The sequence below is a fragment of the Micropterus dolomieu genome, linkage group LG14, assembly GCF_021292245.1.
Source record: "Micropterus dolomieu isolate WLL.071019.BEF.003 ecotype Adirondacks linkage group LG14, ASM2129224v1, whole genome shotgun sequence".
Classification (NCBI taxonomy): Eukaryota; Metazoa; Chordata; class Actinopteri; order Centrarchiformes; family Centrarchidae; genus Micropterus; species Micropterus dolomieu.
In genome coordinates, this window is record NC_060163.1 from 21,724,185 (window position 1) to 21,741,181 (window position 16,997).

Genomic DNA, 16,997 nt, shown 5'->3' on the forward strand with positions numbered 1-16,997 from the left:
CTTCATCTGCAGATTGCTGAGTTTTCTGAGTTGTGATATCATCAGCATAAGATGGAATTGGACATGACTTTGAAGGACAGCTTGTTCAGTATGGCAAAATCTCTGAATTCTTTTTAGTTTTGACACCGCATTAGCAGTGTGATAGTAAATTAGCCTGTGTTAACGTGATGTTAACTTATGGCACATTAACTCCGATGTTGTAAATCATTGCTTGCCTCTCAACACTCATCCCATTTTGTATTCCTTTTCTAGAACATGGAGAAAACAGTGCTGCGGCCCACTGCCTTTAAACCCGTCATTCCCAAGAACCGTACCTCCATGCAATACCTCTCCCCTCGCCACTGTGCCAATGCATCAGAAAGCCAAAACAACCTGAACCTGCTCAGCCCGACCCACAGAGAGGTGTCGCCCTCCTCTGAGAAATGCAGCTTGTACAGCAGGATCCGAAACAGCGGCGGTGGCAGCAGCCAGTCCTGTCAACTTTCTGACTCTGGACGCAACTCCCTCTCTAGTATACCACCTTACAGCAGCGCCGGCTACAGCCAGGCATCAGGAGAGGCCTCTGCTGGCCACCTGGAGCCCTTGAAGAGCGCTCCGCCTGTCAGCGGACACGGACACTCCAACTCAGACAGCGGACGCTCATCTTCCAGTAAGAGTACGGGATCCGGCTCGATAAGTGGCAGAGGACAACCTCTGTCTGACAGTGGGTCGAGCGGGCGCTCCCCTGGCCCTGTGGAGGGTTATGAGGGGGTGGTGAGGGACCTGGAGGACAAGCTGAGGGAGAGGGAGCTGGAGTTGCAGCAACTTAGAGACAACCTGGATGAGAATGAAGCTGCGATTTGTCAGGTTGGTAGATAATGTAATACAGACTCAGTACCTTGATGAGTGAAACACACTCTGTCCTGTTTGCCGGCTGATGTCTCACTTTCACATACGTTTAATATTTAAAACAAGCTGGCACTGTAAATAATTCCAAACTCATCTTTAAATCACAGGTTATTTGTTTTGTATTGTCAATCCTTTGACCTCTTTCTCTTTGCAGGTTTATGAGGAGAAGCAGAAGCGCTTTGAGCTGGAGCTAGAGGAGCTGAGACAGGGCTGTGCCACCAGGATGCAGGTAGCCTCACAGAAGGCCCAGCGCGCACAGCAGGTGCTTCAGTTGCAGGTCAGATCCTTGACAGAAACTTGAACTTGTTCAGGTTCTGCTACCATTTTTCTACGAATAGATGACCAGAACAAACGATCAGTACTTACCAGAAGTAGCTAGTTTTAAAGTATTCTGTCAGCATGTTTCTAATAGTTCTGTATTATTTTACATTGGAATCTTAAATGGGTCCATATTATCTAAACACATTATAAACAGCTGCTTAACCAGATGTCATGTTTGATTTTCTCAAGTCTCAAGAAGTCCTTAAATTCACAAACCAAATGTCAGAGGATTTATCTAGTTCCTTTTAAGTAGTTTAAGTCTTTCAGTAATAATGATTGAAAAACAATAATAGGGAAAGATCCTGCAGGGTTAGTGCAGATGTTGCTTTAAGTGCATAGCATTCAAGCTCAAAAAGCTCCAAAAAATAAAGTTGCCAGAAATGAGGTAATTTTAGCGCAAGGGCAAATCACGTGAGTTCATGATCATTTGTTTACATCAAGCGCATCTATTATCAATATCAATGAAATTTGTCTCAGGCCAATGTATTCTTCGCACTTCTTAAATTTCATAGCTACCTTTAAGACCTAAGATTTGATAAGGTCAACTTGGCTGAGACTGGCTGTGTCATGGCCCACAGGTTTATCAACTCCAGCAGGAGAAGAAGAAGCTGCAGGAGGACTTTGCTCAGCTCCTTAAGGAGAGGGAGCAGCTAGAGGAGCGCTGCTCCTCCTATGAGCATGAGAAAATCCAGCTCGGGCCTCGACTGGAGGAGAGCAAGTGGGAAGTGAGTGGCACAACCACAGCTGTTTTTTAAACTGACTCACATGTTCAATTGAGGGATGCGGGCATTTTAGTGAATTTATTACTTGATACAAGAAGTGAAAATGTTGACAAAATGTAGCTGATGTAACTAAAAGGTCCAGTGATCTTCTGGATCTCTTGTCAAAGTCTGACAGGCAACATAATTGATATCACATGAACAAACCCATAGAGAGATGCTGGAAGACAAACTTTAAATAATATGCCTCAGGAATGGTTATCATCAGTCATGCAGGCTGGCACAGTGTCTTTGTTAGCTCCAGACGCAGATCAATAATACAATTGATCTTCTCTGCGGTTTGAGATAATTAATTGTGCCACAAGGAATCATGTCTAGAAGTCTAAAGATCTTAGACACCCTGAATAGTTGAACTGATAATTTTGGTATTTTTCATACATGGAGGATGTGAAAATGAATTTGTAACAACTGCGAATAAGGTGGAACAACAAAAACATGATCGCTAAAACAGAACAACTTGTGGACTTCCTCAGTCACTGAACAATGAAAAACAGACTGAAGTTCTGTTTTGTAGACCAGTAGTACACATCAGACAGTAAGCAACATCAATAGGAATGTCTTCATTTGTTGCCCAATATCATGGTGTTTTGGTCTACTTAAACTATCAAGATGTTTTCCATAAGACTTATTAGATTTATATTACATTAGATTTTTACATTTTTAGATCTGATACTATTAGCTGATTGAGTCAATCAGCATAAAATTAAACAATTAATAGTTTAACTTACTAGGTCATCTATGATATGAAGTTGAATATCTTTGGGTTTTTGTCAGCTGCAGCCCTGGTTATTTTACTTCTCTTTATTTTTGATTAGCCTGTGCACCAAAAAAAAACAAAACCCATCGCTTTGCTGAACTGAACATGCCTTCTAAAAGTTTTTCTTTCCCCCTCAGGTCTGTCAGAAGTCAGGGGAAATCTCGTTGCTGAAGCAGCAGCTGAAGGAAGTGCAGGGAGAGTTAGCCCAGCGAGTGGGAGAGATTGTTTCACTGCGGGGTCAACTCAGAGAGGCTCGTGGTGAGCTGACAAACACCCAGGTCTTGCTCCAGGAGGCCCACGGCACAACCCGCACACGAACCCTAGAGCTGGAGGTCTGTGAAAACGAGCTTCAGCGTCGCAAAAGCGAAGCGGAGCTGCTCAGAGAAAAGGTAGGACGCCTAGAGGGAGAGTTGGTTTATCTCAGAGATGCCTTGGCCAATCAGGGCCCAGGAAACAGACAGTGTCAGGTTTTCCAGGAAGCAGAGGAGCACCTGCTCGCCTATGAGAGTGATGAGGCGAAGGCCCAACGCCAGAGCAGCACCGAGGCCCTGCAAAACATGAAGGTGCAGATGGACAGGATGAGGGCCGAGCTGGCCTTCGAGCGTCAGCGGGCCGAGCAGCAAACTGGAGGCTTCGAGGAGGAGCGCAGGATATGGCAGGAGGAGAAGGACAAAGTTATCCGCTACCAGAAACAGCTGCAGCAGAACTATGTGCAGATGTATCGCAGGAACCGAGAGCTGGAGCAGCTCCTGCAGGAGCTCAGTCAGGAACTGGAGAGCAGAGAGGAGGACGAGGGCAGCGGCAACGAGATAAACTTCGATGAGATCGCCGCCACAGAAATTTGACCCTCATGTCTCTCTTTTGATTTGCACTGCTGTCAGCTTAAATGTTTGTTTTCACCTACATGTCACAGATCTGATCTCTTTTGTGCTGTCTAGATTTAAACACATTCTGTTTAAGAGAAGATTGGTATCACAAATGTAAAAACAACCATCTGTGGTGTAAAATCAGCCACACTTTAGTTCTGCCTCATCGGTCTTTACTCTAAGGAGTCCCATTTGAGAGCCAATGACCTATTAGTCGTTAGTAGGCCACCTCAGTCCTTTACCCCTCCATTAATATCTGTGTTAGTGTTTGCACTAACTAAGACATCAGCGCCTCAGCCCTCTTTCCCAGTCTTAAGCATTTGTGGGAGAATTTGTTGTGTATGAGTAACTTGTCCCAACCTTTCACTCTCCTCCACCTTCCCTGCTGGGTTTTAGCACTACACACCCACTCTGTTAGCATTCACCTCTCATTAGTACAGTTAATTTGGATGGAGCCCACGCTGTTGTCAATTGACAGCAAACGTGGGATACCACACATTCAGCACGTCATGATAAGAGCGAGTGAATCAGAGCGCGGGTGCTAATGATGGTGGCTGCACTCTGAGTGATGTGAAGAGAATTATGTTCTCAAAAACACAAGCCTTTCTGCGAATTGTGGCATGACCAACAACAGTAGATGTTTCCAAAATATGTCTTTTTTCTTTCTAATAGGCGTAGCACAATTTGTTGGGACAAAACATCTATATTCCACCCTTATATAGCACAAATTTGTTGTTTTTATAACTTTGTAAACAGAATTGGAAGTTTGTGGACTCTAATATTAAAGTCTGAGGGGAAACAAAGATTGAACCTCCTTAATTTGTACTTTTTACCTTTTAAATGGTGAAAATAACATCTGTATAGTCTAATGTAATGACACCTGGAAAATATACGACCTTAACACTTGACATTCAGCGCATACATCTACTTTTCTCTCGCACACACAAATGATCTGACCCACCTTTAAAATTAGCTTTGTCAAACTATTGTCTGATGCCAGAAGATTGGATTAAATCACGTTTCCTACTGTGTAGTAGTGGGAGATGTGGATAAAATCTTCTATTCTAATACTGTAATATTGATATACTGTATATCATGATATTGTAAATGTTCAGGAAAATCAATCTTTTTCACAGCAGGCATTTTGGCTTGTCACAGCAGGAAAAGCATGGGTGTAATTAAGGTGTAAATAATAAGAACGACTGCATTCCATTACCAGGAATACTAACAGGAAGCTGGCTTACTCAGTGGAACTGGGCCATCTTTAACAAAAGTTGTTTCACATGTGCTTTTCCTACTGTGACAAGGCAAAATGTCTGCTGTGAAAAAGGTCTGTACCAGGGCTGTCCAGGAGCCTGAAACCGAAGAAGCTAAATGGAATTCAGCCATCATTGATTTAATTATTTACACCTATGATTATCCTGCAGTGACGAAGTGTTGGGAACCTGTTTATTTTTCCTATAAAGTCAACTTAGTGTCAGTGTTGCCAGTTATTAATACACAACAAATGAATCTTTATCACATTAATGCCTCCCAAAGAAGTCAAAACACCATCAACTGCTCATGTTAAATGTTTTTCTTTGTTACACTTGAAAAAGTGTAATCTTGAGCCCAAATTGGCTCTTCAGGTTTTAAACATTGTACTTTTCCAACATTGTGCACCTTAGCCTCAGATATTAAAAGGATAGTGACCATGGTTAAACCCCATGACAAAGTCAAATTGATGTTGTCTCATGGTATACAGCATATCTTATTAGCCATTCCTACTGTAAATTCATTCAAGTCATAGTAACAGTCATTTGTATTAGTGGCGTTTTCCAGTAAAACAGAAATGTACATAAAATTAAGACAATTGTGTCAGACTATTAAAGCACACCTACATTCTTGTATCTTATAATTAGATCAAATACTTCTACAACTCTCTCCAAGATGTGGTGTAACATAGATTACTGTGTGCGGGTGATGTGTTACTAAGATCACCTCACAGAAGGGGAATGATGCACTGAATGATGGGTGTTTTGGTGTAAACTACTTTGGCCATGGCGTGACTGTTTTTCCAACAACCTTTACATCATAGGATCTGTTTCATGCGTAGTTACTTCCCTGTACAACAGAACCAAGAGAAGAAGTCTTATGTTCCTGTATTACTGCTGATTGAATTATCCTCTGTAAATAACCCTGACAAATCATAGTTTTCTTCCAGAGATGTGTGTCCATCTCAAAAAAATTAAAACATAGCCACTGTGAATAGACCAAAGCAATGTCGCACATTATATTTTGCGCCTACAGTACAGATACAATGCCTGTATATAATGTTTGTGTGGATGTTTGTTCTGGTTCCTCAGTATAATTTTATAATCCACAATATTTGTATGAAGACATTAAATGTATATTTTCATGCTGTACATTTCTTGAACAAACCTATGTTTTTAAATAAAAAAAACTAAATTTAATAGCTTTGTGTGGTATGTGGAGATTTGTTCAACTTCATACAACTGCTTCTAAAGTCAGGAAGTCTTACAGTAGATGCATTTTCTCTCTTAGCTGTATTATTGCATCAAATTATATACACTAGAATTTGATATCATCTGTTTCTGCAGAAGAAGAAGAGTTTAAGTTTATTTTTCATCAGTATTCACCCAGGACATGGAATAACAGTTTTATCTGGGTTGTAATTTTCTCCAATAGCAACCTTAATTATTAATTCTACAGTACTCATCTTATTTACATTTAGACATGTTTTAAGGTTTGTGGCTTCCCTCAGCTGCTGCCCAGAGCAGAAGTTTTTTGTGAACGGCTCACGTCTGCCCTCTGCAGCTCAAAAGTTTCATTTCAAGCCAACTAAACATGGAGTCAGACTTTTATATGTTCAGTCCACTTTTAAAAGGCACTCAGGTTACAGTTTGTCATCCTGCACATTTAAACATTCAAACGCACAGACATACACTGCTGATGACACATCTAAGGTTTTGTTTAAGAAAATAATCTTGACAGGTATTGGCTCCTAGGATGTGATGAAAGTGATAAATTAAGGCATCAGATCAGGAGCACCATTGTTTCATCATTTCAAGCCTTCTGGACATTTAATTTACTGTAAATGTCTTTTGCTGCATCTGTGTTTACTTTGTCTTTGTGACAACCATCTCATTCTCTCATTTTTGTTGCTTAATCCTTCGTAAATCCATCTGCTGCCTTAGGCCATTTGGTTTTTTCAGCAAGTTGCTCAACAGTGTCCATGTCATCATTCCTAACTTTAACAAACTTTAACATGAATGGCAAAATTACATACCTGACCTCAGAGCATCAGTGTGTGATTAGGTTGGAGTTCTTGTCTCCGTGTCTGTCCCAGCGGCTGATAAATCACCAGGCATTTTTCCTAAATTCATGATAAGTGTCTCAAGTTTCCTTTCAAAGGTTTTTAGAGACTTTGACCACAAACAACATGGGGTCTTTGGCCTTATTGCTGAAGGCTTTTCGGATGATGTCGACAGCATGCTGATGGGTAACTCCTTGCAGGGAAACGCCATCCACAGACACCAACTCAAATCCAGCCTGGGGACATAAGAGGGACAGTTTGTGTCACGTGCATTCAGAGAGACCGGCACAAAACTGTGTGTCAATAGGGCACCTGCAGGTCTTAATGTAATTCATGTAATTTAGTATCCTCAAAGGCCTTCGAGGGTATTGTAAAGTCTTACACTTTAATTTACAAAAGTCTAACATTATCTCTTGCTTGCCAAGGCAATAATATTAGTTATAAAATGGTTTGTATCTGTGATTGCGATCTATAAGCTAAAACTGTCACTACAGCAGCCAGGAGGCTCGTCATCTGATTACTGGCAAATGTAGATTTTGTCAAAAGATTTAACATAAGGGAACTTAAATTAATGTATCATTCTTAATTGGTTAATCCATTTTCTGCTGCTAATCTGAATGCAGGTTCCATTAATTTAATGAATTATATTATCAGAAATGTAGGAGCCATATTGCCCGTTTTCCTCCAAGCCACAGGGGGCATGATATTGTGCCTCAGGTAACTTTAGTTTCTGTATTGGTGCAAACAGGTGGTCATTAATTGAAGAAGAGGAGCAAACAGTTTTTAATTGTGCTCGGATTATGTTGTATTATACTGGTTTTCAGAAATGGTTTCATACTTAGGATGATATGATTGTGTGTCTTAAATTAAATTTTGTGAATACTGCAGAAATGCTGTCACGTAACGTCACCTTGAGTACTTCACAGGTGGATGCGGCTCCTCCTGGAAAGATCTTCTCGATCTTCACCACCGGCTGAACCTTCGACTCCATCCCACCAGAAATACTAATGCCTGAAAAATCAAAACAACAGTAGTGGGAGTCAGTCATGTATTTTAGATTTGTATTTATATTTCCAGCTGTTTCTTCACAAGTACTGGTTTGTGAAAGTTTTGGATAATGAGAAGGACTTTCCTAAAAAACTCAATCCCTTTCAATCATCTCTTATTACCCACTAGAAGTGTGTGGCGGTATCTGTATCTGTAGAGACCCTGCCTTCTGCCTGTATTTTCTTATTCATTTGCTGTGTTCTGGTGTTTTACATAATCGAGAATGAAATTAAATTATGACAAATTGTATGTTTTGATGTTATGATTCTGACTGCCCAAACATTTACCCAGTGACTGTTTGGTCTTGGAGATGCTGACAGTTTTCAGCTTGTACTCCTGTTCACGGTTGGAGCCACTGAGTCCATTCTGAGAAGAAGCCTGGTGGCCGTTCATCTGTTCACTCTCCACTTGTTGATCTAGAGTTGAACTGAAAACCTGCGACAACAAGGGCCGACTCCGGCGAGCAGCACTATGCAGCGTGAACACAGTTTCTTTATTCCTGTCTCCACTTTTCTCCTTTTTGCCTTTGGAGTGGCCGTTTCTAAACGGTGACCTTCCTCTTTCTGAAGTCGTGTCCCCCTTACTTGAAGCTGAGTGCAGTGAAACCTCGTCGAAGTGGACGGAGCGAATGGTGCCAATGTCTGTTCTGAGAGGAGGGCGGGAATCATCGTTGTGGGCCAGCAACCAGTTGGGGAGCACGGCGGCGGCAGAGGGGGGTCTGAGGTCTCTGGACTCAGTGTTATATCCGTCCACCGGTATGTCGAGCAGCGGGGTGAAGGACCTGGAGGTGTGATGCCTCTCCTTGGACCCCCGGGGCCCAGACAGACTGAGCTTCTCCAGCTCTTCCAGTAGGTGGCTCTCCTTCTCCACCTCCTCTGTATTGTGGAGCTCAAAGCCTCCCCTGTAGTCTGCAGTAAAAACACAGGATGGGATCTGCAGCTTTCCATTTCACGTTCTGTGCACTTTTAACCCGGTGGTTTGAAAGGGTTCTCTACAAAACGCTATGTTCATGCATATTAAAAGTTATGCATGATTAACAGACTCATGGTAAGGCAAGAAAACACCAGTTTGCAATAATAAGAACCACCTTTTTAAGTACCAAATGGCCACCCTCCAATCCTGGGAAAATCCAAGATACGTTTTTTCAAATAATCAAATAAAAAAAAAATAAATAAATAAAAATCACTTTAATCCAAAAGTTTAAATTACAGAAAAATTATAAGTATAAGGTGAAAGGTGCTGACCTGGAACGGGAGTGATGAGGCGTCGTTTGGGTGCTCGACCAGATGTAGGAGAGCGAAGAGGAGGAGTTTGGACTATGATACAGAGATGAGAGGAACACAGTATAACTGGAACTGTTCAGAGCCGATTTGTGTTAACACTGCTGCACATGATCACACTGATTCTGACACTGCTCCGAAACCGCACAAATTCAGCATGTATCATACGCACTTGAGCGGTACTTGAGGATATCATAGGCCTCGACTTCGATAGGGGTCACCATGTTATTGAATGTACTCAAGTCAGAAGGGGGAAGCAGCATCCTTAAAAAAAAAAAAAAACAAGGAAAAAAATGCTGAGTCATGCTCATGTGTTAGGTTACAAAACATTTTTAATTAGACATCAGTTTCTTATTTTGGAAACGTTTGGATTTGAGAAGATTATCCTGAAATATCCTTAATCCCCTTCTGGCAGTGTTTGTAATACCAGTTTCTGTTTTGGATTTACACACGGCCGTTAATGTGGAGGGTACACAGAGTTTATCCACATTTATCATATGCAAGCATAAAGAAAACCTTCATGATGTAAATGTACAGTATATTTGTGTATATATTTCAGAAGCGTTATCAGGTTGAAGAACTTCTATGAACAATAGTAATTTCCAATCATCAGTTGCCTTAATATTATCAGTGAATACTAATTCAGTATTTATTCCGCACTATACTTCAGTGTTTTTTCTTTTTTCACGCTCTTCTTACCGGACTTCCCTTAGCAAGAGCAGCTTTTCAGGTCTGTCCAGCACGGCCAGCAGGTGGCGTATCATGGTCTCCACTGACCGCTCTGCGATGTACTGTTAAGGGTAACAACACAAATCTGTTATTTAGTATCCAGTTAATAATGACTTAAATATTACTTAAACTAAGAACTGTTATGTGAAATATGTATGTAAAGGAATTGTTTGATGTAAATACAAACAGAGACTTCCTTCATGGGCAGTTCAAAGGTCAACATTACCATCTAACATCTAAAAACCAGAATGTCTCAGTATGTCTGCAGCTGTGAACAAAGCTTCTTACCCTTCGGCACGTCTTCATCACAGCAGCCTCCTCCTCTTCTGTCAGCAGCCTGTGGGCCATGTCCTCCACCACTCCAAGCATCTCTGAATTTGGCATCGCACTGACTTGTCGACCCCCTGAAAAGAATTACAGGGTAAGCTCACATGATGGAAATCTACTGGACCACAAATGCCTCGTTGCAGTCCAACTGACTTCAATTTTTATTATCGTAATAATATAAGTAAATTAAACATTTATGTTACCGAATGACTTAATTACTGCCTCAATAAATCAGTTATATTGGTGTATAGTTGCCCAGAATACAGACTATAAAGATCTTTGTGCTTGATTTGCTGCACATCATCAGTTACAAAACCATCATTACTTACAAAAGCACTACTCAAAAGGTATTTAAAATTTGGGATTCACTGAACAAGCTTACATTTTTAGGGTTTCCAATCTGCGACAGAGTGAAGAGGAAGATTTGCCTTCTCAAACCAAAAGGATAAAACTGGTAATACACCACCTTATTATGAACAAATCCCATGAATATACCAAACCCACAATGAAGTGATCCACTACCAAGTATTGTGTGTGTATCCGAAGCCTGATATACCTTATTCTCTTATTCCATAGTGCTCCACCTAAAGCTATTTAAAAAAAAAAAAAAAAATCACAAAAACATTTTCTTTTTCAACATTTCCTCTTGTTTGAGGTGCAGACTAGGTTACTATATCTTTGGAGGCGATCTCCATTTCCGACAAGACGTAAATGGCAAAATCCTTCGGTTTTTAAGATTTATTTCTTCAATAAGGATTTGGGGCAGAGAGCCTCATACAGGTTAGAAAGGTTAGGAAGTACTGAGCATTGTTGGTTTCAGTCTTCATGGGATTAGTTGACAATTTACTTCATATCCTTTAGATTAGGGGTGATGTGTCTGGTTTTTTGTTATTGTCTTCACAGTATGGGTGTGAAGCAACAGCCACCTAAGCAAGTGCCAGCATCTTTACTGGCCATTCAGAAAATAATCTAATTTTCTGTTCAAAAGTAATTTGTGGGAGTAAAACAGCTTTAGTGCATTTTATGTAGGGCTGGGCATTATGGCCAAAAATGTTATCACAATAAAGATTTTGAAATCATTTGAAATCGATAATAATCACGATAAATGTCAAATCACTATTTCTTTCAAGTTTTAAGACTGATTTTTGCTCCTGAGTGAAAGTTGAAAAAAACAGATTGTTAACTGTGGTTTTACACTTTTCTTTATAGTAGAACATGACTAACACTGTGGTGAGGTAGAACATTCAAAACAATTCTGATGAAATCTTTCTCTTCTTTTTCAGTCCCTTTTCCACAACAAAATAAATATCTTAATAGAAAAATTAAGTGCTAATTCATTTGTGATTCAAATGAATTAAATCAAACATTTATTGAACATTTGTTATGTTGTTATTGAGGAAATTTATATCGCGATAATTATCATTATTGTTTTATTGCCCAGCCCTAATTTTAGGGACATAAAAATGCAGCTACCTTTACCAGCCTTGTCTGTGGACGGGGACTTGGAGCGCCCCCTGGAAGTATCTCGTTTGCGTCCACCCTTGAATAGCAAGTTGACGAAGGTCTTTGAGCGCTGCAGGGTGCTCTTCTCCTCTGGGTCCTTCCCTTTATGCTTCTTCTCTTTCTTCTGCTTGATCTCTGTGATTGGATAAGCAACAGTGGGCTCAACTATTCCATCATTCAATGAACATTTATGTTACCCGCTCTCTCCTCGCCTCACCTGCCACAGTGACTTGGCTCTGGGACCTGCTGATTGGTCTGGCCGGTCTGCCGAGAGCCAGCAGCACGGCTGTCTTGGGGGACTCTTTCCTCCCCCTGTCCTCCTCTGCACGGATCACCGTGTCTTTGAGCAGAGTGGTTTGTCCCAGGCTGCGAGTGGTGTCTGCGCCCATCCTCTGAGAAGGAAGGTCGGTCTGGATTGCAGTCTCAGTTTGCGCTGACTCTGACCTGGACAAATACAACGATCATGATCATGTCTGGTCTGTAAGTGTACACATGTTGCTTTTGAAAACTGAAGCTGTATTGTATGTGTCTGCAGAGTCAAGAGACTATTTAAAAATACCTAGAACACGTTAAAAGTTCTATAAAATATAATGTTTCAGTCTAGTGTTTCTTATTGTTGCTTTAAGATGAGTTTCTCAAACATTGTCTGAAAATCAAACTGAAAATAAATCAGCTGAGCCTGACCTCTGGTCCTCAGTAGAAATGCATACATCCACCATGTCTGAACCAAACGGCAGGCTGGGAGGGAACATGACCTGCGACAGGCCGCTCAGAGAGCTGACCGGAGTGCCAGACGACAGAGAGGAGGCTGAGGAGTTGGATTCTGAACCCTGGGAGGAAGATTTCTGACTACCATTGGCCACTGAGGAAGAAAACAAGAGATCTTCTAACTCAAATGTGTCCAAGCTGATCACTGAGTATCCTGTGTTCTTTACAGATGACGCCTCACACAAACAGAAAGGCTCACAATTTTCTAAAGTGACTGTGGGATTGCAGCTTTCTACATGGTGAAACACTGGTAGAAAAAAAAAAACAAAAAAAAAAAACACAGATACATACGCTTATTAAGCCACCTGTATTCTGCCACCATCTCCTTATAAGCAGGGTATCGTCCTGCTTCCTGTGAAGATATGGTCACAGATATGCAAATGAGATACAGTGGAGACCTTGAAACTTTTATGGGATCACTATATTTGATAGAGTAACCCTAGAAGCATACAGAGATTAAACATACAGCCCTTCCTCCTCAAATAGAAACACATTTCCCTTCTTGACTTTTTCGTAACCTTTGATGGCTGGGATGCTTTCTAACTCTGCCTGTTAAAGTTTCCACGGGGCAAAAGCGAGGGATCCCGGAACAAAACTTGCACAAAACACGGCTCTAAGCTTTGATCAGCACCTGATCCCAGCTGCCTGGTGAATAATGCACACAGCCTGGCTATTTTTCACAGCGCGAAACCCAAGCTCCGACAAGTGAGCGAGGAATATTATGACTGAGTGCCAGCTGTCGGCCCTGCCACACAAACCGTTATTATATCCACTGTGTAGCGACGCGACGCGTGTATTTGGTTTGAGAGAATTAAAGATGAAAGGTAGGAAACAGGTCAGAAAGTGAATGCGGGTCACCTGACCGAGGCAGTAATAAAAGAGCCGACACGCTTTCTGATAACAAAGAGTCGATATGGAATGTGATACAGCCTCTTCAGCTTTGTTGTTAACACCGAATCCTCACATTCAACTGAGACAACTTTACTTCTACCAGTAATGCAATATAAGATGAAGGCTCACACTTCATTTTAACAATACACATTTTCCATTAGTATTTACCAATGTACCAAAGGATTATAGACACTGGATTTTCTATCAAATTGATAAAATTTTACCACGTGGGACAGTTTGTTAATGAGGACTTCTATCATCTTCACATGATCACCACTCTCACCTTGATGGTCAGCATGACATGTGTGTGGCTCTTCAGCACCTCCACAGCACTGCTGTGGCTGATGTCCTCAAAGCTCACTCCATTGGCAGCCAGGATCTGGTCCCCCATCTTTATTCCATTCTGCTCCGCCAGACCACCAGGATCCAGTCTGAAACAACAAGACATGAGTGAGTACAATCAGCTCTAAAAATGTAGCCAAGATATTATTTAATGACTAAATGTTGTTGTGTTTTTCGGTCTAGAAGAGCAAATTTTCTAAACTTTTGTACCTACTTGGAGACATAGATGCCCAGACCAAACTCCTTTCCCCCACGGATGTTGAAACCCAAACAGTAGTCGTCTGAGGTGGTGTAAAGGTGGACGATCCTTTGGAGGGCACTTCCGGAGCTGGTCTCAGAAGGTGTCCGTCCGCTCTCCTCCACCACCATACGCCTGTGTATCAAGTCCACCCTGAAAGATTTTACAGTCAGTCAGAATGTAATATTCATGTGATAAAACGAGTTAATATCAGTAGGAATAGTTCTTCATCACCAGGTAGTTTTCTCCTTGGAGTAGCGGATGCCGGGGACTTTGCCAACACGTCTTAACACCATCCTCAGCCTGTTGTTGCCTGTCAGGACCTTCACAGCGCTGCTCATCGTGATGCTCTCCAGGCTGATACCATTCACCTCCACCAGTTTATCACCTACAAGCAGGCCTGCTTGCTCTGTACACACACACACACACACTTGTGAAAATATACTGTAACAAGAGCAACAGAAGTAAACATCAGTCACAACAGTCAAAAAAAAATGTTAGTTTACCTGCTGTACTGTTGTCCTCCACCTTACTGACAAAGATGCTGAGGCCGTGTTCGGAGCCTCCACGCACGCTGAAGCCGAGCTTGCCATCTGCACTTTTATCCACCGTGATCGTATGGAGGTCCTCGCTGTCATCTCCACCTAAAAACATCACACACATCCTGTGTCAATAAGCTGATAAGCCATCAGTGGTCAAAAATTATTATTAAAATCAGTCAAAATCTCTCATAAAATCTAATCATAATACACAGCAGTGGTTCTCTATCTTTGAAGCAAATAAATAATATATTTTCTTAGTACACAAACATTACACATTAGAGGTCTTCATTTTTTGATTATTAAAAAGTATTCAGGCCTCCCCTGATGTTAGACATCACTTCCAAAAGTTTAGTGAAAATACAAATCTGGAAACAGAACTCAACAGCCTTCTTTAAGAGCATAACTTCTCCAAACGTTGTTATGGGCGCATGCAGCCTGAAAGCAAAAGCTATTTTTAATCTATGCTTTTATTTATAGTTTATATTCTCCTAAAAAGAAAAAGTTTGTCAAATGTCAAACATCCGGCTGTAAAGATGGAAATAAAACACTATCCATCATGAAGTATCAGGTCTTTATCAAGCAAACTAAACATTATTTGAAGTAAGGTTAGTGAATTAATTATACAGCAATAACATTACTAATGTTGTTTCTAGCATTGTTTTCTATGAATATTGAGATACTATGCTCGTCTCATTTTATGTTCCTAAGTTATTAGGTATTGATGGTGTTATTTTGTCAGGTTTTTGCAATTTGTCTCCATTGTTTCCTTGAGATATGCATATAAAGACGTCGTTTCAGTTTGTGAGTAACTGCAGGTCTATGACCAAGACATTACTTTTCTATGCTGGTCATGTGCAGGTGTTTGCAACCTTCTTTTACATGTTCTCGTGAGACAGAATGGTTGGAAACCACTGATCAGGTCAGTATAATGCAGAACTTAAAATAGCAAAGTCACCCTGCAAAGTCTCAACTTGACTAATTTTTGAAAGAAAAAGCAACAATTATTCAGTCACTTATTAGGTAGGTTGTAATGTGCACTACACAAGCACCCAGCCCAACTACTCCTTACCATCCACAGGAGAGTTGATGAGGATGACCCGGCCCATGGGTGAGGAGGATCGGATTCCACGTCGGCGCTGCTCCTTCTTCCGTAAGAGGTTGCGTGTAGCCGTGTGTGACCCTTGGGTCCCGGGGGTCTTGTCCCTGCGGGATGGGTCTGACGAGTGAGCCATGGAGGCTGGCAGGGTCCCCTTTCACACACACTCGACCGGTGGCTCAGCTCCGGGCGACGGAGTCTACAGCCACACACAGCAGAAGGAAAGCCGTCCTCAGGCAATTTGCCCACTGTGTTCCCCGCATACTGAGACTATATAACCATTCACACAACTGCACTGTGTTTGTTTGTATAAAAGTGGTATTTTTTATTAGCTTGCCAGTAGAGTGACATGGCAGGATAATCCAACTCACTGATGCAGGCTGCTTTGTGACATGATATCTGAGGCTTTGGCTTCCTGAAGTCACACTTTGGTCCATTCCTGCCCATGTTGCATCTCTCTCACCTGTCCCAGTCTCACAGAAACATTAACAGTTGGCAGATAAATGAACACATCACATATCTAGAGCATGTCTTAAGTGTTAAGATCCGATATTTTATAGTCTTTTGACTAACATATATAGGCCTACCGATTTTGCCTCTGCAGGTGAAAATATGCTTGAAATAGCATTTACTTGGTTTATTTAGCTCAGACATGACCCACTTACAGATAGGATGTCACATGGTGTTGATGCCATGGTTACATGTCACTAAACTTGACCCATGATAAAAGTGAGTCCTCATGTCGTCACCTTGGGGTTCCCCCAAGCGTCTCGTGGTGCTTCAGCACCCCAGACAGCGACGCTAAAAAGCGGGCAAAGCTGCGGTAGCTTCAAAAGGCGACTTTTAACATTTAGCGTGTGATAACCGGGACCAAGATTTAAAAGAGTTTATTTGCGTATTAATTCACTACGCAACTTCAGCGTTTACTCCGCTACAGTATCTGATACTTGCAGAACAAATGTAGACTTTTTGCGCAATATATCGCCTAACATAACAAATAAAATACTTTACTTACTTACCACACATTTTACGTTTCAAGCCGAGAACAACAAGGCAGCAGCTGTCGTGTAGACTACTCTGCTTAAACACTACCAGAAAACAGATTATGACTGACTTTGAACTAATGGTCGACAGCGGAAAGTATCCATTGTATTCTTTAAATTCATCCCATATTCTGTGAAGGAACTAATCTAAGTCACCTAGTTAGCGTACCTGAGTCCATGTTGTGCAAAATGATCAACGCACCTGGCTGGGACATTTCTCCTGCTCGTAAAAGGTCCGCCCCTGGCCATGTCGATTGGCTGGAT

The 16,997-nt window shown here is 41.4% G+C and overlaps 2 protein-coding genes across 6 annotated transcripts in view; one reads left to right on the forward strand and one right to left on the reverse strand.

The window, feature by feature from the left end:
- LOC123982671 (leucine zipper putative tumor suppressor 2 homolog) overlaps positions 1-6,064 on the forward strand; it is a 38,028-nt gene extending 31,964 nt beyond the window's left edge. For all 4 annotated transcript variants that reach the window (XM_046068375.1, XM_046068374.1, XM_046068377.1 and 1 more), the window contains 4 exons: positions 253-846; positions 1,043-1,165; positions 1,788-1,934; positions 2,883-6,064. In XM_046068375.1, coding sequence (XP_045924331.1) covers positions 253-846; positions 1,043-1,165; positions 1,788-1,934; positions 2,883-3,590 — 1,572 coding nt within the window. In that variant the 3' untranslated portion in view covers positions 3,591-6,064. The remainder of the gene's footprint in view (positions 1-252; positions 847-1,042; positions 1,166-1,787; positions 1,935-2,882) is intronic.
- On the reverse strand, positions 5,047-16,925 carry LOC123982669 (PDZ domain-containing protein 7-like). 2 transcript variants are annotated; one of them, XM_046068373.1, is made up of 18 exons: positions 16,903-16,925; positions 16,062-16,163; positions 15,664-15,889; positions 14,559-14,696; positions 14,287-14,461; positions 14,029-14,205; positions 13,756-13,903; positions 12,873-12,933; positions 12,498-12,675; positions 12,031-12,257; positions 11,784-11,948; positions 10,272-10,387; positions 9,954-10,045; positions 9,427-9,518; positions 9,219-9,290; positions 8,262-8,882; positions 7,838-7,938; positions 5,047-7,163 (listed from the first exon to the last, which is right to left on the reverse strand). In XM_046068373.1, the coding sequence occupies exons 3-18, from the start codon at positions 15,824-15,826 to the stop codon at positions 7,020-7,022; spliced, it is 2,670 nt and encodes an 889-aa protein (XP_045924329.1). In that variant the 5' UTR covers positions 15,827-15,889; positions 16,062-16,163; positions 16,903-16,925; the 3' UTR covers positions 5,047-7,019. The 2 variants fall into 2 exon arrangements, with proteins under 2 accessions (XP_045924329.1, XP_045924328.1); XM_046068372.1 differs by lacking the exon at positions 16,903-16,925 and adding an exon at positions 16,710-16,895.
- Positions 16,926-16,997: the final 72 nt, after the last annotated feature.